General features: G+C 38.3%; 2 protein-coding genes across 2 annotated transcripts in view; both read left to right on the top strand.

Moving 5' to 3' along the window:
* Nucleotides 1–9,440, top strand: part of LOC128205470 (prolyl endopeptidase-like) — a 28,147-nt gene extending 18,707 nt beyond the window's left edge. The window contains exons 17-20 of the mRNA XM_052907128.1: nt 1,248–1,349; nt 2,503–2,659; nt 4,253–4,321; nt 7,424–9,440. Coding sequence (XP_052763088.1) covers nt 1,248–1,349; nt 2,503–2,659; nt 4,253–4,321; nt 7,424–7,492 — 397 coding nt within the window. The 3' untranslated portion in view covers nt 7,493–9,440. The remainder of the gene's footprint in view (nt 1–1,247; nt 1,350–2,502; nt 2,660–4,252; nt 4,322–7,423) is intronic.
* An 8,615-nt stretch (nt 9,441–18,055) lies between these two features.
* Nucleotides 18,056–23,338, top strand: LOC128204992 (uncharacterized). Its single transcript, XM_052906387.1, has 6 exons — nt 18,056–18,149; nt 20,014–20,037; nt 20,575–20,637; nt 21,765–21,826; nt 22,440–22,521; nt 23,247–23,338. Exons 1-6 carry the CDS (start codon nt 18,056–18,058, stop codon nt 23,336–23,338), a joined length of 417 nt encoding a protein of 138 aa, XP_052762347.1.
* The last annotated feature ends 3,726 nt before the right edge of the window (nt 23,339–27,064 follow it).

Genomic DNA, 27,064 nt, shown 5'->3' with positions numbered 1-27,064 from the left:
TGGCATTGCCAATAGCTTGAGTGAGGAACGTGATTGGCATTGCCAATAGCTTGAGTGAGGAACGTGATTGGCATTGCCAATAGCTTGAGTGAGGTACGTGATTGGCATTGCCAATAGCTTGAGTGAGGTACGTGATTGGCATTGCCAATAGCTTGAGTGAGGTACGTGATTGGCATTGCCAATAGCTTGAGTGAGGTACGTGATTGGCATTGCCAATAGCTTGAGTGAGGTACGTGATTGGCATTGCCAATAGCTTGAGTGAGGTACGTGATTGGCATTGCCAATAGCTTGAGTGAGGTACGTGATTGGCATTGCCAATAGCTTGAGTGAGGTACGTGATTGGCATTGCAAATAGCTTGAGTGAGGTACGTGATTGGCATTGCCAATAGCTTGAGTGAGGTACGTGATTGGCATTGCCAATAGCTTGAGTGAGGTACATGATTGGCATTGCCAATAGCTTGAGTGAGGTACATGATTGGCATTGCCAATAGCTTGAGTGAGGTACATGATCTAAATTATAGCTGATGTTTAAGGTTCTTACATGTATTAGACATGCAAATTCTATTTGTGACTAATGACAAAAATAACTCTTTTATACAGTTTGTGTGTACTATTAAAACAATGAATACTCTGATTTTGCGTTAAAGCATATATTAGCTTTCATTTTGCAAAATCAGTGTGTGTATACCACATGTTTAATTACGTCATAAAAGCTTGGTTGGAAGGCAATATTTTGCTTTAAATGAATACTTTAAACAAAGATATCTTGACTATTTATTCATCATATGAAATTAAACAATGTGCAGTTTGATTGAGAGTTTTGTTTCTTTAAACACTTTGAAAAACCACTTCACAAAACCCCTGCCTGATGGAGCACTGTCAAAACATCATTTTGGAAACTAGTTTATCGAAGTGTTTGTGTAAATTAATCACCTAATCAAACTCAGTTAATAAAATGAAGGCAGGGCTCTTTAAGCAGCATAGACTGCCCTTTGTTTTGTTTAAAATGGTGAAGAAAAAGAACAGGTATCTTTGTTTTAAGTCATCATTCGAAGCAAAACGTTGCCTTCCGACATATCATTCATGATGTAATTTATCACCTGGTATTGACACACTGAGACTTGAAGCTTGTGTTTGGATTTGCCTCACAGAAGTGACTCTGAGTGGAAATTTCCTTATCCACAATCGATAAATTGGGTAGGCTCACCTTGTATGATGCTTATCCATGTTGTTCTCTCATTTTTCAGTGTTATGGATATGCTCAAGTTCCACAAGTTTACCATTGGTCACGCCTGGACTACGGACTTTGGTTGCTCTGATGATCCAGAGCAGTTCAAGTGGCTTATAAAGTAAGATCAGATCAGATCACATATAAAAACAGATCAGATTAGATAACTTATGATCAGATCAGATAGAATAGCACAAGTTTACCATTGGTCATGCCTGGACTAGGGACATTGGTTGCTCTGTCAATACAGATCAGAACAACCTGGAAAAGTTTAACTGACTTGTATTGTAAGATAATCGAACCCTGAGGGAAAAAAGTGTGTCTAATAATCATTCATTTACGGTTAGTGAAAATCTTATGATAAGATGAAAAAAAAGTCATACAAAGTTCCATAAGTTAATCATAGGTCATGGATGTACTACGGTTTAAGATGCTTATTAAGTATGATACAGTAAGATAAGGTTAGGTAAGATAAGATCATGTAAGATAAGCTCACAAAAGCTAAGATCATCGAAACTGAGATCATGTTAGATAAGATCATTTGAGGAAATATCTTGTAAGATAACAGCATGCAAGCTAAGATAATGTAAACTAATATGATATAAGCTTAGATCAGGGAACAAGTATGATGTGATCATGTAAGATAATTGTAAACTTAGATCAGTTATGATAAAATCATGTTAGATCACATCATGATATCTTAGATCAGGTATAATATGTTTAGATAAGCTTAGATCAGGTATAATGTGTTTATTTAAGCTTTGATCATGTAAGATAAGATCTTGTAAGCGAAGGTTATGTAAGATAAAATCATGGAAGTTTAGATCATGTAAGATCAGATCATGTAAGATAAGATCATGTAAGCTAAGATCATGTTAGATGAAATCATGGAAGCTTACATGATGTATTTAATAAGATTGTTTAAGTTTATATCAGGTAAGATAAGATCTTGTAAGCTTAGATCAGGTAAGATAAAGTCTTGTAAGCTTAGATCATGTAAGATAAAATCATGAAAGCTAAGATAATGTAAAATAAGATCGTTTAAGCCTAGATCATGTGACATAAGATTGTGTAAGCTAAGATCAGGTGATTTATGATGAGGTAAGAGAATATCTAAAAGCTAATTTCATGTAAGATGTGATAAGGAGCCATGTATGTAAGTCTTCTTAAGTCATTTCTTTACTGTAGTTGATTTCATGAAATTATCATAGTCAAATAAAAAGAAATTTACAAGTGTTTTAAACATTGAAGTACCTTAATACATTAATCCGTAGATATTCGCCACTACACAACACAGCAGTACCTAAGGGAGACCAACAATACCCGGCCATGTTGCTAATGACAGGGGACCATGATGATAGAGTTGTTCCCCTTCATTCACTCAAGTTCATAGCTGAGCTGCAGCATGTTATGGGACCAGTAGAAAAACAGGTATGTTTGCACTGAAACACTGTTATTAGCACGTCTGTTTATTTTTGTGTTTTGAAGACGAAATAGTTGTGATTTTTTCATAGCTTTTCGGCTGTCTGCAGCATTTGCATCAATTAGAAATCATGACTGTTAACATTGTCAACATGAAACTTCACTATGACAATATATATATATATATATATATATATATATATATATATGTATATATATATATATATATATATATATATATATATATATATATATTTGTACTAAGTCCCATTACTCTGGCTAGCATGTGCGTACTAAGTCCCATTACTCTGGCTAGCATGTGCATACTAAGTCCCATTACTCTGGCTAGCATGTGCGTACTAAGTCCCATTACTCTGGCTAGCATGTGCGGAGGAAGTCAAGTGTCCTTGCTAAAATGTTGGTCACGTTATGCCCCTGGATCATCTGAAAATTCAAGTGATCATTACCACCATGATATGTAGTGCCTGGCATATCTTTCATGACCTACGGCTGTTTTGTGTCCAAGAGTTATGTTCCCTTGAACATGAGTTTCATACTTTTGGCTATATTTGTATTTCGTGGAGCAAACCAATTCTACAGTTTTAGAGGTGTCAAACTTAAACTTGATTTATATAACCACTGCAATGTGCAGTAGCGCCTAGGTTGTTTGTTGTTACCAACGGCCATTTTGTCTTAAAAGTTATGTTCCCTTGAATATGGTTTTTGCATTTTTGGCGCTGTTTTAGAGATACCACTCTGATACATATAAGCGCCTTACATATTTTTCTACACCCACCCATGGCTAATTTGACTTTCATTGACCTGGCCAACTTTTTTTGAGTTATGTGCCCTTGAACATTTGATCAAAACTGGTAAACTTGAAAATTTTAGATAGAGTTTGTGGCAAACAAGAATTACTTTCTTTGACATTATCTTGAAACATCGATTATGATTTTTATTCCAATATTTGCCTGTGTTGATTAATAACATCCTGTGTCATGGCAGTTTGTGGAAGTTGTCACTACCTCTTTGATACATCTACCTCGTACATGTAAATACTTGTTTAATTATATTATTTTTTTATTTTATTTTTTTTTATTTATTTTTTTTCTCAAAATTTGGATTTATTCAACAATATGTATGCATTTTACATAACATAGTATGACATTACATAATACCAATTTACAAGCATGATATAAGAATGCAGTTAAGTTATTTACGAATAATAATTGAGATACAATGAATGTAAAAGCAATCTAAACCAAAAAAGACGGGGAAAAAAATTGAAGAAAAAGAAAAAAATCACTTGTTTAATTACATAATCATTCTTATAGATATCGTGATTATGGCATGTCTTATTTTCAGTTGTGGCTGCCCTGTTTATGAATTACATTCTCATTCATCAGAGGTTTGATCATGGTAAATGTGGTACACATAGCATCATCACTCTGGTGAACGAGAATGATGAATTACTGCTTTATGTGAATATTCATTGAAATATGGTAACTATTTGCTGTATATAGAGTCCTTGGATAATAGTATCTGGGTCCTTAGATCCATTGGTAAACATATTCACATTCCTGCAATGTTGATATTTTCCAGACCAATCCGTTGATGATCAGAGTGGACACAAAGTCAGGACACGGTGCTGGAAAACCGACTGCAAAAATTGTGAGTCACATTTTCTTCAGTATTGAGCTAAAACAATTTGTTGTGGAGTCATCAAACTTAGTATTCACATTGGTCTTGTTACTCTCATTATTTTGATGTTATTAGGTTGTGGGTCAAGATTGTTGTGACAGATAGGCAACACATCCAATTTGAAATATTTTAGTACAAATTTTTATTTATCACAAAGCAACCTCTTATTACTGTCCATTTGGATAGTTATGTCCCAACAAGAGTGAGCTAGGGGTGAGAGTGGTCTAGTGGAATAGGTGTCCGCCTCTCACCCAAGAGCTTGTGGGTTCAACCCTACTGGGGTGAGAGTGGTCTAGTGGAATAGGTGTCCGCCTCTCACCCAAGAGCTTGTGGGTTCAACCCTACTGGGGTGAGAGTGGTCTAGTGGTATAGGTGTCCGCCTCTCACCCAAGAGCTTGTGGGTTCAACCCTACTGGGGTGAGAGTGGTCTAGTGGAATAGGTGTCCGCCATTCACCCAAGAGCTTGTGGGTTCAACCCTACTGGGGTGAGAGTGGTCTAGTGGAATAGGTGTCCGCCTCTCACCCAAGAGCTTGTGGGTTCAACCCTACTGGGGTGAGAGTGGTCTAGTGGAATAGGTGTTCGCCTCTCACCCAAGAGCTTGTGGGTTCAACCCTACTGGGGTGAGAGTGGTCTAGTGGAATAGGTGTTCGCCTCTCACCCAAGAGCTTGTGGGTTCAACCCTACTGGGGTGAGAGTGGTCTAGTGGTATAGGTGTTCGCCTCTCACCCAAGAGCTTGTGGGTTCAACCCTACTGGGGTGAGAGTGGTCTAGTGGTATAGGTGTCCGCCTCTCACCCAAGAGCTTGTGGGTTCAACCCTACTGGGGTGAGAGTGGTCTAGTGGTATAGGTGTTCGCCTCTCACCCAAGAGCTTGTGGGTTCAACCCTACTGGGGTGAGAGTGGTCTAGTGGTATAGGTGTTCGCCTCTCACCCAAGAGCTTGTGGGTTCAACCCTACTGGGGTGAGAGTGGTCTAGTGGAATAGGTGTTCGCCTCTCACCCAAGAGCTTGTGGGTTCAACCCTACTGGGGTGAGAGTGGTCTAGTGGTATAGGTGTCCGCCTCTCACCCAAGAGCTTGTGGGTTCAACCCTACTGGGGTGAGAGTGGTCTAGTGGAATAGGTGTTCGCCTCTCACCCAAGAGCTTGTGGGTTCAACCCTACTGGGGTGAGAGTGGTCTAGTGGAATAGGTGTTCGCCTCTCACCCAAGAGCTTGTTGGTTCAACCCTACTGGGGTGAGAGTGGTCTAATGGAATAGGTGTTCGCCTCTCACCCAAGAGCTTGTGGGTTCAACCCTACTGGGGTGAGAGTGGTCTAGTGGTATAGGTATTCACCTATCACCCAAGAGCTTGTGGGTTCAACCCTACTGGGGTGAGAGTGGTCTAGTGGTATAGGTGTCCGCCTCTCACCCAAGAGCTTGTGGGTTCAACCCTACTGGGGTGAGAGTGGTCTAGTGGTATAGGTGTCCGCCTCTCACCCAAGAGCTTGTGGGTTCAACCCTACTGGGGTGAGAGTGGTCTAGTGGTATAGGTGTCCGCCTCTCACCCAAGAGCTTGTGGGTTCAACCCTACTGGGGTGAGAGTGGTCTAGTGGAATAGGTGTCCGCCTCTCACCCAAGAGCTTGTGGGTTCAACCCTACTGGGGTGAGGGTGGTCTAGTGGAATAGGTGTCCGCCTCTCACCCAAGAGCTTGTGGGTTCAACCCTACTGGGGTGAGAGTGGTCTAGTGGAATAGGTGTTCGCCTCTCACCCAAGAGCTTGTTGGTTCAACCCTACTGGGGTGAGAGTGGTCTAATGGAATAGGTGTTCGCCTCTCACCCAAGAGCTTGTGGGTTCAACCCTACTGGAGTGAGAGTGGTCTAGTGGTATAGGTGTTCGCCTCTCACCCAAGAGCTTGTGGGTTCAACCCTACTGGGGTGAGAGTGGTCTAGTGGTATAGGTGTTCGCCTCTCACCCAAGAGCTTGTGGGTTCAACCATACTGGGGTGAGAGTGGTCTAGTGGTATAGGTGTTCGCCTCTCACCCAAGAGCTTGTGGGTTCAACCATACTGGGGTGAGAGTGGTCTAGTGGTATAGGTGTTCGCCTCTCACCCAAGAGCTTGTGGGTTCAACCATACTGGGGTGAGAGTGGTCTAGTGGTATAGGTATTCACCTCTCACCCAAGAGCTTGTGGGTTCAACCCTACTGGGGTGAGAGTGGTCTAGTGGTATAGGTGTCTGCCTCTCACCCAAGAGCTTGTGGGTTCAACCCTACTGGGGTGAGAGTGGTCTAGTGGAATAGGTGTCCGCCTCTCACCCAAGAGCTTGTGGGTTCAACCATACTGGGGTGAGAGTGGTCTAGTGGTATAGGTGTTCGCCTCTCACCCAAGAGCTTGTGGGTTCAACCCTACTGGGGTGAGAGTGGTCTAGTGGTATAGGTGTCCGCCTCTCACCCAAGAGCTTGTGGGTTCATCCCTACTGGGGTGAGAGTGGTCTAGTGGTATAGGTGTCCGCCTCTCACCTAAAAGTTTGTTCATTGAACCCCATCAGGGGTACTTTCTTATGGCCTCTAAAAACAGAACACAATACTGGTTTCTGCCCAGGAAACAGACTTGATTTTATAAGATATCAGCTTTCATCACAATTTAGCTTAAATAAATTAGAATGAACCAAAAGTGAGTTTGTCGGTCAGTCCATCAGTTTTTTTTCTGGACGATAACTCATGTTATGGGAGACACTTTTACTTAATTTTCAACACTATAAAAAAACTGAACATGTTTGACTTTCTATACAAACGGACAATTTTTGACAAAATATGGTATGGGCCGATAACTAATGACAGGTTCTATGGATTTAAAAGAAAATGATACACATCTTTCACACCATAAAATACAGATCAAGTTTGACATTGGTTAAACCTAAATCCACCAAAGTTCGTTGGAGATATGAAATAGTTTACCATTATTGTGTCCAGTCTTTGTGTGGGAATATTTGTAACTCATGTCACAGTTCTAGCTATGTTTGTCGTCATGACCAATACCATTTAAGAAGAAACCACGAAAGCAATAAAATATAACGAACGTTTTCATGTATTTCAGATTGAAGAATTGAGTGACATGTACAGTTTTATATACCAGTCGCTCGGCCTACAGTGGATCGAAGCCTAAACTTCACATATGGCTATTTACATGAGACTTTCATTTACATTTTGTGTATTATGCTTGAGTCTTCAGTTGCATGAGGGCTAGTAGATTTATATAAAATTTACATTAAGCTATTTAGGATATATTATAGCAGATGAAGAATGTGATTGTATTAATTAGACGATTCTTCATTTATGATTTATTTTTTGAAAATTATTTGGTTCTTATTTCTGTTATGTTTGTGCTATGTCCTATCCAGCGTATGCAGAAAATGATTATTTAATTATGATCAAAATATTGTTTTGATCTGTAAATGTGCTTTTGTGTAACATGCAAATCATGGTAGACATATAGGGATGGCTTTGTCCTGCTTCATCTTTGTCGCTGTCCTAATTTTATTTTTTATCAATAACTTTTCAACAACTTAGTGCTGGGTCTTCAAACTTGGTATGGACATTGGTCATGGCCAGTAGATTGATTCAGGTCATGTTGGCATTCACTTATAAGAAATGTAATACATCTGAATTGTTGAATTATAGTTCTCACTTGGAATCTTTTCTGCTTGTCTGTTTTAAAGGCATTTTGAATATTTAAGGTATTCTCATAGCCTTGGTGTTGCAGGTGTGCTAAAACTTTTACTAAACTTAAACTATTCAAGAGTTTTGAATGAAACTTGGAACAAATGTTGCCGACATTGGTGATTGCTCGGCAGCACTTTTGTTAGATTAAGGTCAGTGTGTTATAACATAACATCACATAACATGTGGGACTAGCCAATATACTGTCGATTTGTTCTGTCTACCTTTTTTATCAACAGTTTTCTTGATAATTCTTATATTTCTCAAACCATTTAGCAGTTGAAATGAACGTATGATTCTGTATATTAATTGAAATTATGTAACAAAGGATTTGCTGAACAATCTTGCAACTAATCATTATTAGTTGTAGCTGCAAATGCTGCCTTGAACGTTTTTTTTAATGTTTTAATTTATCTGGTATTGGATTCATGGAAAATCTTGAATAAAAAAAGAATATTATCTGAAAAGACAATCCTCACATGTTTAATTTCACAAATATTTGAAATAAGTATATTTAAAAAAAAATGGTCAAGATTCAGTTTAGAAATTGCTGTTTCTTAAAATGATACTATTTAAACACATCATATTTGTTGAAGAAATATTACTTGTCAAAATGTGAATATTAAGTTTAATTACTCTTTTTTTATTTAGATTCTATATGTTGCTTTGGACTCTGTGTCCAGGCGCTATATTCAATAACAAATATAGATTGAACTTTTCAAATTTTGATTAGAACCAAAGTGTTTTGATTGGCCTGTATATTTAGCTGACCAGTAGGTTGAATGGAATCACTGAGGCATGTCTAAGGATAAGGACGAATACTGGCCCAGGAGGCCGTCTCAGTAAAGATCTTAGTCGATTTTATTCGTAAATTGAAATTGTCTTAGTGACAAAGTTTCATAATTTTGCTACATAATTGTGTAAATTACACTTAAGCCAACATGGAAAATGAACAAGAAGTTAGGAAAATAAAATAAAATGATACAAAAAAAAGAATTGCCATATCTTAAGTTTAAACAGATTAAAGTTATTAATTGAAGATAATTGAGGTCACTACTGAAATCCTTCATCCTCTGTTTTATTAAAGGATCTTATTAGTAATCAGTAGGGACGTCGAAGAATGCTACGGGTAGATTTTTTGCAGAAGTTGCAGAATTCACAAAAAAAAAACAATATATTAATATACACATCTTGAGATAACAAAAATATGACACTAAGATGACACTAAGATGATTTCATTTTACGACTCAGATCTTTATTAAAGCCTGTTCTTATGGATTAGTAGCAGGCACATTTTAACCTGCTGTTATTTTTGATGCATTTCTACTTCTGTGCTTATTTTCTTTGTTTATTACTGTGATCTACATACAAATAAAACTTCTAACAAAATTGCATTGAAATGAATGTAATATTTGACTATATTTAGAAATTAGAATGCAATATTGATATTTACATTTCATGTTAAAAAGGGTGTAACCCCATCTGCCGCCGCAGAAATAGAATCCAAAAACCGCTAATTTTAGAACATGAATCCGGAATGCCGCTTATTTTAGGACAGGAAATCTTAATACCTCTCATTTTAGGACATGAATCCGGAATAGTCCTAATATAAGGACAGTTTCAGGAATACCGCTAATGTTAGGACAGGAAATCTTAATACCTCTCATTTTAGGACATGAATCCGGAAAAGTTCAATATAAGGACAGGAAATCTTAATACCTCTCATTTTAGGACAGGATTTCGGAATAGTCCTAGTATTAGGACAGGAATCCGGAATACCGCTAATATTAGGACAGGAATTCTTAATACCTTTAATTTTAGGACGTGAATCCGTAAAAGTCCTAGTTTCAGGACATGAATCCGGAATAGCGCTAATTTATGACAGGACTATGGAAAACCACTTACTTTGAACCGATAATCTGGAATACCATCTAGTGTAAACATGGAGGGAAAACATGACTGAGTAATGCATGGTTTTCGTGAATTTCATTTATTAACCAGGTTTTCACATAGTGAAACCTTGTTAATAGAATGGCGGACGTCGTTGTTCGGGCGGGCGGCCAGGCAGCGTCAGACTGACCTATGAAACTGAATAACTTAAGTAAGGATTGACATAACTAAACTTGGTCAATAGGAAGAGTTTATGGAGACCTTTCATGGGATTGCGTTTGGGGTCCCTAGGTTCAAGGTCAAGGTGACTGTTACTAAAAATAGAAAAACAGTTGAAACTGAATAACTTGAGTTAGGGTTGACATATCTTGACCAAACTTGGTCTATAATAAGAGTTTATGGGTAACTTTCATGGGATTGCGATTGGGGTCCCTAGGTTCAAGGTCAAGGTCACTGTTACTAAAAATAGAAAAATGGTTGAAACTGAATAACTTTAGTTAGGGATGACATATCATGACCAAACTTGGTCTAAAGAAAGAGTTTATAGGTACCTTTCATGGGATTGCGATTGGGGTCCATAGGTTCAAGGTCACTGTTACTAAAAATAAAAAAGGGTTCAAACTAAATAACTTTAGTTAGGGATGACATATCTTGACTTAACTTGGTGTACAGGAATAGTTTTTAGATACCTTTCATGGGATTGCGTTTAGGGTCCCTAGGGTCAAGGTCAAGGTCACTGGTACTAAAAATAGAAAAACAGTTGAAACTCAATAACTTGAGTTAGGGTTGACATATCTTGACTAAACTTGGTCTATAGGAAGAGTTTATGAATACCTTTCATAGGATTGCATTTGAGATCCCTAGGGTCAAGGTCACTGTTACTAAAAATAGAAAAATGGTTGAAACTGAATATCTTTAGTTAGGGTTGACATATCTTGACCAAACTTGGTCTATAATAAAAGTTTATGGATACTTTCATGGGATTGCGTTTTGGGGTCCCTAGATTCAAGGTCAAGGTCACTGTTACTAAAAATAGAAAAACAGTTGAAACTGAATAATTTTAGACAGGGTCTACATATCTTGACCAAACCAAGTATAAAGAGTTTATGGATACCTTTCATGGGATTGCGTTTGGGGACCCTAGGTCAAGGTCACTGTTACTTAAAATAGAAAAATGGTTGAAACTGAATAACTTAAGTTAGGGTTGACATATCCTGACACAACTTGGTATAAAGGAAGAGTTTATGGATACCTTTCAATGGATTGCATTTGGGGTCCCTAGGGTCAAGGTCACTGTTACTAAAAATAGAAAAAAACAGACACAGGCTGAAGTTCTTCTGTCAATCATTAAAAACCTGGTTTCGTCGCATTGCGGCATTTCTTGTTTGATCCTGTGTCATGTTTTGCAAAAATCCGTTATAAGCGAACATACTTAAGTAGGCCCGTTGTGGTCGGGGTTCAGGGAAATTGTCCTTGGTGAACTAAACTCCTGTGCAAGCAATAATAACTTTGTTTTATTTTCATTAGCAAAGTGAATATTATTTACAGAATAAATAATTGACGAGGGCAAGAAGAGCGCGAAACAATATGGGAATGTGGGCGAAAGTTTGTGCATATCACTCCATAACATACACAGTCGAACCCTGTTGGCTCGAACTCGCTGGTCTTGAACTAGATTTAAAGGACCGATTTTTTAAACCGAAGGTAGACAATTCCGCTTGGCTCGAATTTCCCGAGGCTCGAGGTATTTTTACGGTCCTAGGGTGATCGAGCCAACGGGGTCCGACAGTAGTTTTGTATTTGGATGATTTGTATGCATTTCAGGCTCATCATAGTCGTTTCTAAGACTTTTGCGGGCTTGCATACCGAAGAAGGCTTAGCGATAGCTATTTATACATAGTAAGCTATTCACTAAACAGCCGGGAAAGAGAGGCAATATCAGTTGTAGGCCGTGTAAAATCCCCCTGTTTTTAGCTCTACTGGCCAAAGGCCAGAAGAGCTTATGCGATGGTAATGTGTACGTAGTATGTGCATCCGTGCGGTCGTGCGTTCGTGCGTCTGTAAACAATTGCTTGTGAACACGATACAGTCTTCAGTTTTGATTGTATGTCGATAAAACTTGTACAGTATCTAGATATCCATTAGAGCTGGGTTCCTTTCGAAAACCAGCCAGATCCGCCCATGCATGCCTAGATTATGGCCCTTGATAGTATAAAAAATGCTATTGTGTAAACAATTGGTTGTGAACACGATACAGTCTTCAGTTTTTATTGTATCTCAATGAAACTTGTACAGTATCTAGATATCCATTAGAGCTCGGGTCCTTTCGAAAACCAGCCAGATCCGCCCATGAATGCCTAGATTATGGGCCATGAAAGTTTTAAAGAAATGCTTTCTATTTTTAGCCAGGTCTGCAAGAGCGAATTCTATTTTTAGCCAAGTTTACATGTACATGTAAATTCAAGTCTAGAGTTAAGGGAGACAATTTGCAAGTCTAGGATTTTGAGAGACAATTTGCTTTTTGCTTCTGCAGCTGATTTTGTGAATTACTCTGCCTTGTTCTTGTTGAAAGCCCAAAGGCCATTTTTTAGCTTTAAGTTCTGTAGTTTGTGCATTCATCTTAACAAAATTGGTTGTGAATGTTTAAGTTATGCACCTGGTGTCATTACTGGCCACACCCAGGGTTCACAGGTTTGGTAAACATAAATCTGGAAAGGTTTGAAAATCTTTTTGTGTGTTCGTGCATCCATCTCAGCACAATTGATTGTGAATGTTTGTTCAAATTGATCAATGTTGTCCTAGGATGCCCTTGACTTTGACCTTTTGACCAAATTTTTTAACTTTTAAAACTACAGAAATATTTACTATGAGTACAGTTTTGAAAGCATTTTTTGTCAGATGACTTTTACTTGGCACATATTAAAATAGTTCGTGGAACTAATCTGCTTATAATACTTTCTGGGCTCAGATGTTGAACGTGCTACGTTTTCAGGTAAGCCAAACACAAAACATAAACCATATGTCTGTTGCCTTTTACCCATACATACATGCTCTGGATTGATATGACCACAAAAGCCATGCCAGTAGAGCATAGGCCCTTTTGGGCCTCTTGTTTTCGATGCACTATTACTCCCAGATAAGATTTACCACAATTAATAATATTGTTTTAATATTCCAAAACGGATAAATAAATGTTCGTATGAAGGATACCGGGTTTAATTTGAAAGAAATTAGCATAAAAGATGGTATTTCTACATTATGAGACTATAGTAAATCTTTTAGCATTCACCAATCATTTAATATTTTTGCGTTTTCTGGTATTAATACACGGTTACAATCTTGTTATCAGTAATTTATATTTTCCATAAATTCATCATTTAGTAAGTAGTGCAAGGGTTATCAGTCAAAATTCTTGTTGTTATACATGTGTATGTATTCATTTTGAATAAGAGTGTCTCTTTAAGAGATTTATTATGCCCCCCTTCGAAGGAGAGGGGTATATTGCTTTGCACAGGCATGTCGGTCGGTCGGTCGGTAGACCAAAGCTTGTCCGAGTGATAACTCAACAATTCCTGGACGTATGGTCATCAAACTTTACATGAAGGTTGGGCCTGACCAGTAGATGACCCCTATTGTTTTTAGGGCTCATCGGGTCAAAGGTCAAGGTCACAGTGACCTTTAATGGTAAAATAATTTTAAAGCTTGTCAGAGTGATAACTCAACAATGCTTAGACCTGTGGTCATCAAACTTGATATGGAAGTTGGGCCTGACCAGTAGATGACCCCTATTGTTTTTTGGGGGTCATCACGCCAAAGGTCAAGGTCACAGTGACGTTGAATGGTAAAAGGTTGTCCGAGTGATAACTAGACAATGCCTGCACCCATGGCCCTCAAACTTCCCTTGGAGGTTTGGCCTGACCAGTAGCTGACCCCTATTGTTTTTGGGGCTCAACGGGTCAAAGGTCAAGGTCACAGTGACCTTGAATGGTAAAAGGTTATCCGAGTGGTAACTCAACAATGCCTGCACACCATGGCCCTCGTAATTGAATTGGAGGTTGGGCCTGACCAGTAGATGATCCCTATTGTATTTGGGGATCATTGGGCCAAAGGTCAAGGTCACAGTGACCTTGAATGGTAAAAGGTTGTTCATGTGATAACTCGACAATGCCTGCACCCATGGCCCTCAAACTTGACTTGGAGGTTGGGATTGACCAGTAGCTGACCCCTATTGTTTTTGGATCATCGGATCAAAGGTCAAGGTCACAGTGACCTTGAATGTTAAAAGGTTGTCCCGAGTGATAACTCGCCAATGCCTGCACCCAAGGCCCTCATAATTGAATTGGAGGTTGGACCTGACCAGAAGATGACTTCTATTGTATTTGGGGGTCATCACGCCAAAGGTCAAGGTCACAGTGACCTTGAATGGTAAAAAAGTTGTCCATGTGATAACTCAACAATGCCTGCACCCATTGTCCTCAAACTAGACTTGGAGGTTTGGCCTGACCAGTAGATGACCCCTATTGATTGAAGGGGTCAAGGTCACAGTGACCTTGAAAGCAAACTTGACAATTCCTGGACCTATTATCATCAAACTTGACATGAAGGTTGGGCCTGACCAGTAGATGACCTCTCTTGACTTTTGGGGTCATCGGGCCAAGGTCAAGGTCACAGTAACCTTTAACACAAAACAGTTAACAAATCTTCTCCCAGTGATATCTCAACAATGCCTGAACCTATGATCATCAAATCTGACATGGAAGTTTGGCCTGACAAGGAGATGACACTTATTGATTTTATGAGTCATTGGGTCAAAAGTCAAGTTCACAGTGACCTTGAATGCGAAAATGTTTCAAGTGAAAATTCAACAATGCCTACACCCATGGCCCTCAAACTTGACTTGGTGTTGTGTCTGACCTGTAGATGACCCCTTACGATTTTAGGGGTCATTGGGTCAAAGGTCAAGGTTACAGTGACCTTGAACGAAAAAAGCTTGTCTGTGGGATAAATTGTCAATGCCTGCACCCATGGCTCTCAAACTTGACACTTAGATTTTTGGTGACCAGCTGATGACTCCTATGGATTTTGAGGTCATAGAGTCAAAGTTCATGGTCATAACACACTCTATCCTCAAACTTTGAATGGTCATAATCGTAAAACTGCTTCAACGGCATCCAATGTCAGTGACAAATCAGCTGTCATTTCGGTCCATGCATATTTCATTCAATTGTCCATATAATCCTGACAACATGGCGCTCAGGGGGGCATAATGTTTGACAAACATCTTTTGTTTACACTGTTAAGCTGTGCAATTTAACAGTTTAACATGTTGAGCTATATTCGCCATTCCAATATTATTCTTTCTCATTCATCAGAGGTTTGATAATGATATATCCATCTGTGGTACGCATAGCATCATCACTCTTGTGAACGAGAATAATATTATCAGACTTCACTGTAATAAATAAATACACTTGAGGTGACAACAGGTCGGTAACGCGCCCTGTCCCGTGTGCCAAACAATGTAGGTTTTAATGTGTTACATGGGGTTGTTACAAAACTGTGAGTAACTATAAACAGGGTGGATATCAGCCCCCCCCCCCCCCGCCCTCACACACATACACGCACGCACGCACGCACGAACGCACGCACGCACGCACAAACACACACACACTCTCTCCCTGGATCCGCTACTCTTGTACGGACCATTCGTCTGTCACTTCCACGATGATAAATTTGATACACATACCAAAATGATTATTGTATTCACATATACAGTTCACTGCACTGATAACTAAATTCTTTGTGCCACTGCCTTCTGATGGACAGCCTGTCGGAAACAGGTAACCTTGTATTAACCTTCAATGAAATTGGATATTTAAAAAGTTCATATGTAGCCTACGGAATACGTTCTATTTTAACAATTAAGTTCACGAGTATATATAGTACGCGTGTTTGTTTGGACTTAAAGGCAGCCAAGCACAAATTCTTCTATATACCTAACATAATACAAATCAGTGTAACACTTTTTATATTGTTCATTAGATAAAGTTATCAGAGCTCGACTTGCAATAAAATGGCAAAAAAATAAAGCACATTTTGAAAATGTCTGCCCAGCTTTATTTTTTAGATTCGAATTACCACGTTTCCTCTATGCACTAGTTCCAAAAACATTTATTTTTTTTATTTCATTTTAATCTAAGCCAGAAATTGAAAGACCCTTTTGTTAACTTGTTGTATGGTTTTTAAGTTTTTAAAATGAAGTCGGCTGCCTTTAAAGTGACACCCTTATTCAAAATAAATAAATAAACATGTATAACAAACATTCGCTTTGAGTGATAAACCTTTAACTACTTACTGAATAATGCATTTGTGGAAAATAACATTGGCAATTACTGATAACAAGATTGTAACCGTGTACTTAATAGCCGAAAACGCACAAATGTTAAATGTTTGGTGAGTGCTAAAAGGTTTACTGTAATCTACTATCGTCTCATAAGGTAGAAATACCGTGGTTTTTGCACTTTTATATCAAATTTAACTCGGTACCCTTCATAAGAACCATTGTTTTCGAAATTTTGCAATTTTTTTTGGTTTATCAAAACAATTGTATACATTTTGGTAAATCTTATTTGGGAGTAAGAGTGCATTTTTAACAAGTAAAGGGTATTAAGTTTGACACGTAAACCCACGACAATGTGCTCGTATTTGACCTCGGGTCTTCACACTGAGGACATTAAAAAACGACTCTTAAATTACTTCGCAAACACTCTATTGTGCGACTTGAGTACGTGTTAAAATGTTGTTCTTAGATTACAATACTAGTTGGTACATTAGTTCAAGACTGATTGAATAAACTATACTTAATCAGTATAAGCTGGAAACACAATATATTGTATAACTATATACGTTTTTATTTACTTACGAATATATTAACGAATTATAAAACGTGAGAATTTTCAAAGAGGCCATGTTTAAAACCACTGGAATTAGTAACAGGTTTTGATAGGTTTGATTTGTAAAAGCCAAGTACACACACTGAATTGTCATTATAGAGGTGGCGAAACACTACTACTGGAACTTCTACGAGTAGTTTCTCATACAAGTATAAGTACTCCTTATTGCCAAACGTTGACGCCCAACACTATACCATCATACAGTGTTATTGAAGTTATGCATTTTAAAGATAGATATTTTTTCAATAAGATTTTGTGTTTTTTGGTGTGAACGTTTGTCATGTAATATGTTAAGGCCAAATATCACTAATAGGTTGCTGATTACAAAAGTGTGTGGGGGATCCTTGTTTATGTACCCTTGCCGTTGCACTTAGTGACCCCTTCGCCTTAGGATCACAAGGGAACGCTGTTGGATCCATGTGCTCGGGTTTTTCGTAGGATTGTTTCTTTTAGAAAGGAACGCTTTAGGGCCATTTGTGACCGGGTTCCATGGATTCTTTATTTCTAAGGTCGTTTCTGTCACAAAGGAACGCTCTCGGGAGGCTTGAAGGCAAGAAAGGGGCGTAGCTAGACCATAATTAATGTGCAGCCCCGGTTCGAAGAGAGAGGGAGGGGATGTTGGAATGCTCCCCCGAAATTGTTGATAATGCAGCATGCGTTTAAATGCTTATACATGGTATTTTTAATTATAAAAAAATATCATGCGTTCGAGCTCGAGATTTCAAACAGTAGTACTGCACTGTTTAAAACCCTCGTGTCTCCAAAGCTGAAGTGTTTGAAAATTGAGTAACACCGATCACCAGGTAGTGTATTTCCGATAGAAACAGAACATCAAGGCACCTTACGGGCCTCAAACACGCTGCGTCGGCGGCATTTTCATTTCATATTATGTTGATTTAATTATTAAGAAGCACAAACGTAAACTAACACTTCGCACTTAAATCTCTTTTATTGCAGAATTTTCCTAAATCTTTAAAGAAAACATTTACTAAAAGTAACCTAAAATGTAAACAATTACCACTTTCTTAAACTGTTATAAAACATCAGCAAATATTTTCCATCACCAAAGCAAATGACGTCATATCGGCTAATGCCCGACCGGTATATATTCTGGTCAGAACTCCTGGCTAAGCGCAGATAATTTCCAAGACTGAGCAGACCTAACAATGAAGTGGACACTGGCTATTCTGGGAGTTGTGGCGGTCACTGGGCTCGTCCAGGCACGGACAATGACGAAGAGGCAGTCTGGAGGAGAACCGAGTAAGTCCCCTTCTTCCTTTCCATACGTTTCTTTCGTTTTCTTTAAACAAACAAGCTTACCGTGTGAATTTTAGATGTTTAATTACTGCATGAATTTTGAATGACTTGTTACCGCATGATTTTTGAATGACTGGTTACCGCATGAATTTTGAATGGCTGGTTATGTACAGCATGAATTTTGAATGACTGGTTATGTACAGCATGAATTTTGAATGACTGGTTATGTACAGCATGAATTTTGAATGACTGGTTATGTACAGCATGAATTTTGAGTTATGTACAGCATGAATTTTGAATGACTGGTTATGTACAGCATGAATTTTGAATGACTGGTTATGTACAGCATGAATTTTGAATGACTTGTTACCGCATGATTTTTGAATGACTGGTTACCGCATGAATTTTGAATGGCTGGTTACCGCATGAATTTTGAATGACTAGTTACCGCATGAATTTTGAATGACTGGTTACCGCATGCATTTTTAGCTCGACTATTCGAAGAATAGGTGGGCTAAACTACTTGCCCCGGCGTCGGCGTCGGCGTCCGGTTAAAGTTTTAGGGCAAGTTGGGATTTTCACTTAAAAGTCCAATACCCTTCATTCAATTAACTTAATACTTCACACAGTTGTTCAGGGCCATCACATGATGAGGTTAGATTACTCCATACTACTCTTTACACAAATTATGGCCCCGGATCGACTATGGAACTTAGGTTAAAGTTTTATGGCAGGTTGGGATATTTATTAATAACTTCTATACCCTTTGTTCAATTGACTTAATACTTCACACAGTTATTCAGGACCATCACACAATGAGGTTACATAACTCCATATTATCCTTTATACAAGTTATGGCCCCTGATTGACTTAGGTTAAAGTTTCAGGCAAGTAAAGGTTAAGGGCAAGTTGGGATTTTAATAAGAAAAACTTCTATATATATGCAAAAACTACAGAAACATGCTCAGTAGCAAAACGTTTAAACATAAACCCGGTTTAATAGCAATGGGCAAACGCCAAAGACATAGAACACAAAATCACAAACAAGAAACATGGTAGAATAGCACAAAACTCAACAAACAGCACAGTGCATAAATACTATATATATATATAATTGGTATGTTTATCAAGAATTGTTAGGTACCGCCTTGGAACGGTCAGTTAAATGTAAATTTACTGGGGGTTTAAACCAGTTTATATGCACAAACCTCACTCTTATACCGAACATTCAATGCACTTAATAAAATTCAAAATTATTATTTACGACCATCTTACAACAAGAACCATAACTTCATTTTAACCCTAAATACAAATTATGGCACTTGAATTTATTTTTTATTTTTTACTTTTGAAAGACATATTTGTATATTTTTAACCACATTTTCATAATAGGAAATCAAGTTATTTGAATGAATTACGTCATTGCTCGGGTGGGCTGGTAGGAGGGCAACATCAAAGTCACCTTATGTATCGAATAATTTTAGTTAGGTTTGACATAAAGAGACCAAACTTGGTAATATTACATCGTTATTGTATTCACTTCTAAGTCAAAGCGGCGTAGTCGAGCGCGCTGTCTTACGACGGCTCTTGTTGAATGACTGGTTACCGCATGAATTTTGAATGACTGGTTACCGCATAAATTTTGAATGACTGGTTACCGCATGTGATTTTGCAATTATTTGAAGAGGATTTTGAACAAGAAAAAAATACGTAACGCTTTAAGGAAACGAGCGTTTTGGGCATTTGGAGACTGAAAAGGGTTCCACCGCATTGTTGAATAATTCTTTGATAAAATAATCGCTTGTTTATCTGTTTGGTCTCGATGCCAATTTCCGACGGTAATTAATTATTTGGTTTGTGTTTTCAGAATGGCCTGCAGAATGGATGGCAAGTAAGTGTACCTTCACGTTACTTTGTAAAGTAAGGTTGTCCTTTAGTTTAATATTCACAATTCAATCATCAAATACAACTTAAACATACTAGTGCATGAATTGTTAGAAACTACACGGTTTTATTTATAAAAACGAAAAATCGCACATACAACTTCATGATGACATTTGGACGAAAAACACACTTTATGCTTATACAAAACAAATCAAGACAATATACTGTCTTTTTGTATATACTTTTAATGCGATTTTTTTTCGATTTTACAAAAAAAAATGTATTATGATATATCAGCCACACCAAACCATCTCTGTATTAATGCAGTGGTTACTAGAGTAGGGATCGTGAAGTTTGTCCTAGTGTTTCATTGGCTTAGCTTCGCCCTTAATCCGTAATGATATATCAGACAAATCATCGAGGTAGCAAGGGTAAGGACAATCGTGGTGTGTAGTTCATCGTCTAGTCATTGGCTTAGCCACGCCCTATTTTTGTATGATATATGAGCCCAATCGGAAGGAATAACCCGTCGCTTGTTTTTCAGTGTCCAGCTTGGTTGGCACGTGCCTTTCGGCAAAGAACTACTTCGAGGCCATCGATGAGACACGTACGTAAAACATTCTGTGATTGTCTCCGTAATTGTAAAAAACTATTAAAGTAACACTCTTATTCAAAAAAGTATACACATGTATAACAAACATAGATTTTGAGTGTTAAGCCTTTAACTACTTACTAAATAATATTAATCACTGATAACACGATTGTAACCGTGTATTAAATAGCTGAAAACGCAAAAATATTCAATGACTGGTGAGTGCTAAAAGTTTTACTCTGATCAACTATCGTTTACTAAGGTAAAACGTCTTTTCTGCACTTTTCTTTCAAATCAAACTCGGTATCCTTCATGAGAACCATCACTTTTGACATATCTTCGTCCGTTTTGCTATATTAAAACAATTGATTTAATTGTGGCAAATCTTATTTACGAGTCGTATCGTTGGTACGATATTACGGGAGAGTGTCGTATCGTTGGTACGATATTACGGGAGAGTGTCGTATCGTTGGTACGATATTACGGGAGAGTGTCATATCGTCGATACGATATTAGGGGAGAGTGTCGAATCGATAGTACGATAGTTCGCGAGAGTGTCGTATCGTTGGTAGGATATTACGGGAGAATGTCGTATCGTTGGTAGGATATTACTGGAGAGTGTCGTAATGTTGGTACGATGTTACGCGAGTCGTACCTAACTCAAATTAGCCCAGCCGGGAATCGAACAAAATACGCATTTGTGAGAGGCGACTGCGCTAACCACTACCCTACTGCTCTAACCACTGCCCTACTGCGCTAACCACTGCCCGACTGCGCTAACCACTGCCCGAGTGCGCTAACCACTGCCCTACTGCGCTAACGACTGCCCGACTGCGCTAACCACTGCGCGACTGCGCTAACCACTGCCCTACTGCGCTAACCACTGCCCGACTGCGCTAACCTCTGTCCGACTGCGCTAACCACTGCCCGACTGCGCTAACCACTGTCCGACTGCGCTAACCTCTGCCCGACTGCGTTAACCACTGTCCGACTGCGCTACCACTGCCCTGATGGTATTTTTTAAGGAACACCTGCGTTCTTATCAATTTGTTGGCCTTTGTTTCCACAACTGATGATGAATGTTTACATTGTTACTAAAGCATGATATCAAATACGAATGTTAACATAGGTATATTTTTCAGCGGAGGGATCTATCCTCGTCAAGGCCTGTCCCCTGGCTATTGGTTTGGTGTCAAAATATGCCGTAAGTATTATACCTCCGTTAGGACAGCTTTATATATTTTATACCTTTCGGGAATCTAAAGGCACAAAACCTGTATTGGCTACAGGTCGGAAATCTCACGACAGGGCCCGAAGAGATATTTTGACCCTTAGTCAGGCGCCACATATTCTAATGAACGTTTGTGTCCAGTTTAGGGGCCATTAGGAATATTATATTCCCATTTTCATATTTAGCTTATAAAAAGCCCGAAAACGTTGAAGGCAGAACATAAAATCAAAGATTTGTCCATTATTTTTTTTTAACATAGCTCTTTGTAAAAGAATGTCAACCTAAATCTTTAGACATAAAATATCAATAGTTCCTTCACCAAAATATAAAGTTTGCATTTTTATTTTATATCTTAAGTTTTATAAATCAATGGAATCATTCTTGATTTTTTACTCGTGGGCAAAACTTACTTTTGTAAGTTCGTTAGTCATCTTTGAAATTGGTAAGTTGTATGGTGGATATATATAACATTACAATCAAAACAAACACCACCCCCACCCTATCCTCTAGCGAGCTCGGAAGATCGCGGACATATCCGAGCGCGATCCGATTGATTAAATTAATGTTTTCCCCCCCTTCTATTCAGGAGTACAAGTTCGAAAAGAATGATGCGGAGACGGCTGACAAAATCGAGCAGGGAATTCGTGACATCTTCCCCCTGGTTCAGTGTACGTTAAACACATCCTTAAACCCTTTATCTCCCCATCCATTAACAAGAAAGGACCAATACGGAAATCACCGAGAACTTACGATTTACTCGGAACTTTCTGTTAATATCTTTCATTGTTCGTCCTTGATCTCCTTCATATGTATCAAGGCTCCGCGCCATTTGAATGCCAAATCTATACACCGTAATATGTCCTTTATTATAATTATTATTAAACATGTTTTCTTACTGTCAGTTTGTTACAGTGTGCTCCTGTGTATAATTGCTTCAAATTACTAATACTGAAATAGCGCTTTTTTACTATACACCAGCCCATTGTAACCACACCCCAAGGTCTGGGGGTATACCGGGGATAGCGGGGGATATGGTCCGTGTTTTGACCTTTCAGGTGGCCCCGCAGTGCCGGGTGAATGCGGTGGTTTTGTCTTTGCCCCAAAATTAGCGGGAAATGATCCTTACCTAGAGTCCCAGGGGTGCGGGGGCATTTGGCAGAGATTTTACCAGCAGTTCGTCCCCGCAGGACAGGGATTTTACCCGGCGGGCTTTGCTAGACCGAAGGTCAAAGTCCCGGCTATTCCCCGGACTTGGGGGTGGGGGGGGGGGGGGGCGCGCGGTTACAATTGACTTGTGCATTACGTCTGATTTCTTCTGAATTGACAGTTTCGATTCACAGGCAACTGTACTTAACTTATATTTCAATGTATGTTTATGTATCTATTGTTGCAGGTGCCAACCTCGAGGCCACCCGTGAATTCTACGAGTATTCAGCTGAGATGAAAAAGGAGGACCCTAAAAGTAAGTCCAAGGTCATATATTAACACTGCCTCGGACTTGTATGTGAAAAAGTGAGGTTCATTTAAGGAATGAATTGCGGAGTTGATGTCATTTTCGGGGTATGAATGCAATTGGGTTGGTCAATGTGTTGAGTCCGAAGGACTCCACGCGTACTTTGACCAACCCAATTGCGTTCATATCCCCGACAATGACATCAACCCCGCAATTCATTCCTTATATTTACACCAATAAGTCATTATTTCATTCAAGAATTGTTAAATATCTACTTCATTTCATTTAAGAAAACCTTTCAGTAATCCGTTCTTACCCATTCTGTAAATAGTACCGACTATAACCGGAAATATTTTTTTTCAAATGAGGTCACAATAACGCGGGAAAAGATCAACCACTTTAAATCACTTTAAAACGTAAAAATTGAAACACTTCTGACACCAATTTATTTAAAATATAATAAAGTAACACTTTCTAAAATGTTGATCTATATTTTACGGGACCTGCTGACACAATACAAACAATAACAAGATCAATAGCTTTCGTGTATATTGTTATGCTATGAATTACGATCCGAACATATCCGAAGATGTTGCGTTCATCGATTGATGAACGCAATTGCCTAAAGGCAGTTCATTTAAGGAGTGGAAGTTGAGGTGTAAATATTTTATTATAGGCTGCACTACAGTGTAGGAATATTCAGGCAAATATACGGAACTTCTTTAAAACAATTAACTCAAAATTTGCAACTTCATTCTGATTCTTGCAGAAAGCACTATACACATCTTTGACAATAATTTACAACGTACATTTTGAGCCAATGAAATCGGCCTACAACTACAACTCTAAATCGATAATATTTGTTGTTAACATAACGACATAAGTTGGTTCCCCGCCCTCAACAGTTTTCAATCTGAGACATTTAGAACATGTTAGGGAACAACTTAAAAGCTCGAAACGCCCGCTCCGACCTTCTCAATCATTAAGATTTAACGGCCAATATGTTCTAGCAATTACTTGCTAATCAATTGTTTTCGTATATTACATGTAAACACATGTGCAGGGTTGGATTCAATTTATACAAATATAGCTTTCAAATGACATTAGAGCTGTTGCGAAACACTATTTGTACGAGTACGTGTACATGTGGACTACTTTTTGTGCACTACGTCATCAAGGTTTGTGCAGAGTCTACACATTAAGAATGACGTGAACAAATGAATCGAGCCTACACGTTTAGGTGTAATGAACGACAGCAACTTCAACACGCACCTGTAGCTACAAGTACACGTACACCCAATGTTTTGCAACACCTCAATTGATATCTACATAGCTTTTTTATAATAGTTTGTACATGTATATCGTTTTTGCATTATGACGACAAAACATTTACATGTATAAACCGCCGAACGGCAAAAAGGTAGCGGATGCGCAGATGTGAATTGTAATGGCTTATCAGTATACGCGACTTGTTAACTCAAATAGTAAAACTCATGACTAGCAAGCAGACGGTTCGGGGTTTGGACCCCGGAATGGCTGTATTTTTTTCTGAGCCTATGAATTACAAACTAGACACTAAACGTTTTGTATGCGTTTTCAGATTGCGAATGGTTCAAGTATGACCCTCTCCCGGAAGTGTGTGAACACTTGTACAAAAGTGTCGCCGAGGAGGCGGACGAGTTCAACGCGGCGTTGAATGAGATCGGCCTTGATAGTGTTGACTTCAATGACGACCGTCGCGCACTCACAACCTTCCTCCACAAGCTTCTCAGAGAGCTCGAATAGACATAATCTCTGTCAGGTAGGCGCTCATTGTGATCCTAAATCCAGTTCCTCTTCAAGCGTCTTAAAGAGCTGTAACAGATCAATATTGCTCGTATCCTTGTCCGAAGACGCGCCTCAGTGATTCCATTCTGTCTAATGGCCAGTTATTTTTTACAGTCCAATTTATAGGCTTCGATTCTAATCTAATATTTAAATTAAATCTAAGTTTGTTAATGAATGGGCCTAATTTCTCGAAACTTCTTTTAAATTAGGTTAACAGGCTTAAGGTGGAACGCGACTATGAATTTTTTTTCGAGTTACTGTCTGATAATTGGTATACGAATAGAAGAGCATATGCCCGGTTAGGGACTGTTTTTACGTTTTCAATATTCGGAACAGTTTTGAATCTACGAGTTTTCAAAATATGCCACTGACGTCAATTTTGAGACGTCTCTCATATTTTTGCGTTCCAGCTACAATAACCGATGGTTTCATCAATTCTTCGTTTACAGCTATAAAAATTTCAACGTCAAGTACGTCTTGTGAAAACGTTCACGCTCATATATTTTTCTTTCTCTTGTTGAACGTTATTGTTTCTCAAATCGTCTATAACGTCATTTTTCGCGGGAAAAACGGCGTCGTGTTTCGCTGAAAAAAGTGCGCCTTTCTTTAATTCTTGAAAAAATTGCTCGTTTAATTTTTGATTTTTTTAAATACATGTTTTCAATGTTTTATTAAGTTTGATTTTGATCAATAAAAAATGGTTTATTGTGATTACTAGTATCATAAGGCTAATTCCTATTTGAAGTCTACATATTCTTAAAGAAGGAAATATAACACAAATTATTGAAAACAAAAATAGTGAGCTTAGCCTAATCGTGTTATAAGAGACTTAAGAAGTTTCGAGAAATTAGGACCCTGTCGCTGAACAAGTGACTTAATTACTCATTTCCCAAGATCAAGAGAAGGCTACAGTTGACATAGGCGCTTTACGGTAAATCAGTCGCACGCCAGTCTAAAAAAATACGAATTTAAAAAATCAATGTTTTTTATCAAAAGATATTTTCTCGTATCAAAAGGCAAAATATAAATAAAAAAATATTCCTCAATTAATCTTATCCTTTTTCATCATTTTAATATCTGTTTTAACGAGGTTTTCTTCGTGCCACGAACTTTGCATCATAAAAGAGACACACATGTACACGACTTGACTTATCTCACACTTAAATTTGCACTGACGTTTTTCGTTTTAATAAATCAGAAAATGTCTTAATATCAAATTAAAACGAGTCCGCTTTAATAACAGCACTGTGTCTTTTTCCAGATTCAGCGGAGCTTGACCATGGCATCAACAGGACACTGAGACTGAAAGTTTTCTTTTTTCTTTTTCTAATTAATATTTTTTGTCTTTTTTCTCATTAAACATGTAGCATCTATAATTGTTTTCGTTTTATCTGAACATTTTATACTGGTTAAACATACGTTTGCAGTTCTAATGATACGGTTAGCTGACGTGATTTAGCAATACCTGGTGAATATTGTAAATGCTATGCTCAAAGGACGGGATTTAGCAATACCTGGTAATATATGTGCAACAAATTTGATTTATTGCATGGGGCTTGCATTGTATTTTCGAATTATGTAGTATACTCGAGGTCCATTACGGTGTACAGAACGCCCTGCAACCAATAGTATAAACTGGTTAACTTTTTGTTATGGAAAAGGTTGGCAAAACTGATTAATGATCGTATAAACTCAATAACTACTATTTCCCAATCAAATCATTAGAAATGTTAATACTTGCCACGACAACCTGTGGACACCTTATCCGAGTTTTAAGCATTTGTGTGCTGAACTTTTGGCTCACTTCAGGTATGTGTGCTCATGGCTCTAACTGTTCGAAGGGTGTCCGTCGTATACTTTAGAGGCCAACTCTTCATGAAACTTAGCCTAGATGATTGTATCAATGAATTGTATGTCGATTTCGATTATGT

The sequence above is a fragment of the Mya arenaria genome, chromosome 10, assembly GCF_026914265.1.
Source record: "Mya arenaria isolate MELC-2E11 chromosome 10, ASM2691426v1".
In the NCBI taxonomy this organism is placed as follows: Eukaryota; Metazoa; Mollusca; class Bivalvia; order Myida; family Myidae; genus Mya; species Mya arenaria.
Note: the sequence above shows the minus strand (reverse complement) of the source record. Positions and strands in the feature narration are given on the sequence as shown.

Bases quoted from the DNA above. Each gene is read 5' to 3' on its own strand.
- LOC128204992 (XM_052906387.1), top strand. From the start codon at position 18,056: ATGAAGTGGACACTGGCTATTCTGGGAGTTGTGGCGGTCACTGGGCTC. The intron at 20,038-20,574 runs GTAAGTGTACCT...CTTGTTTTTCAG, and splicing joins GCCTGCAGAATGGATGGCAA to TGTCCAGCTTGGTTGGCACG. The intron at 21,827-22,439 runs GTAAGTATTATA...CCTTCTATTCAG, and splicing joins GTTTGGTGTCAAAATATGCC to GAGTACAAGTTCGAAAAGAA.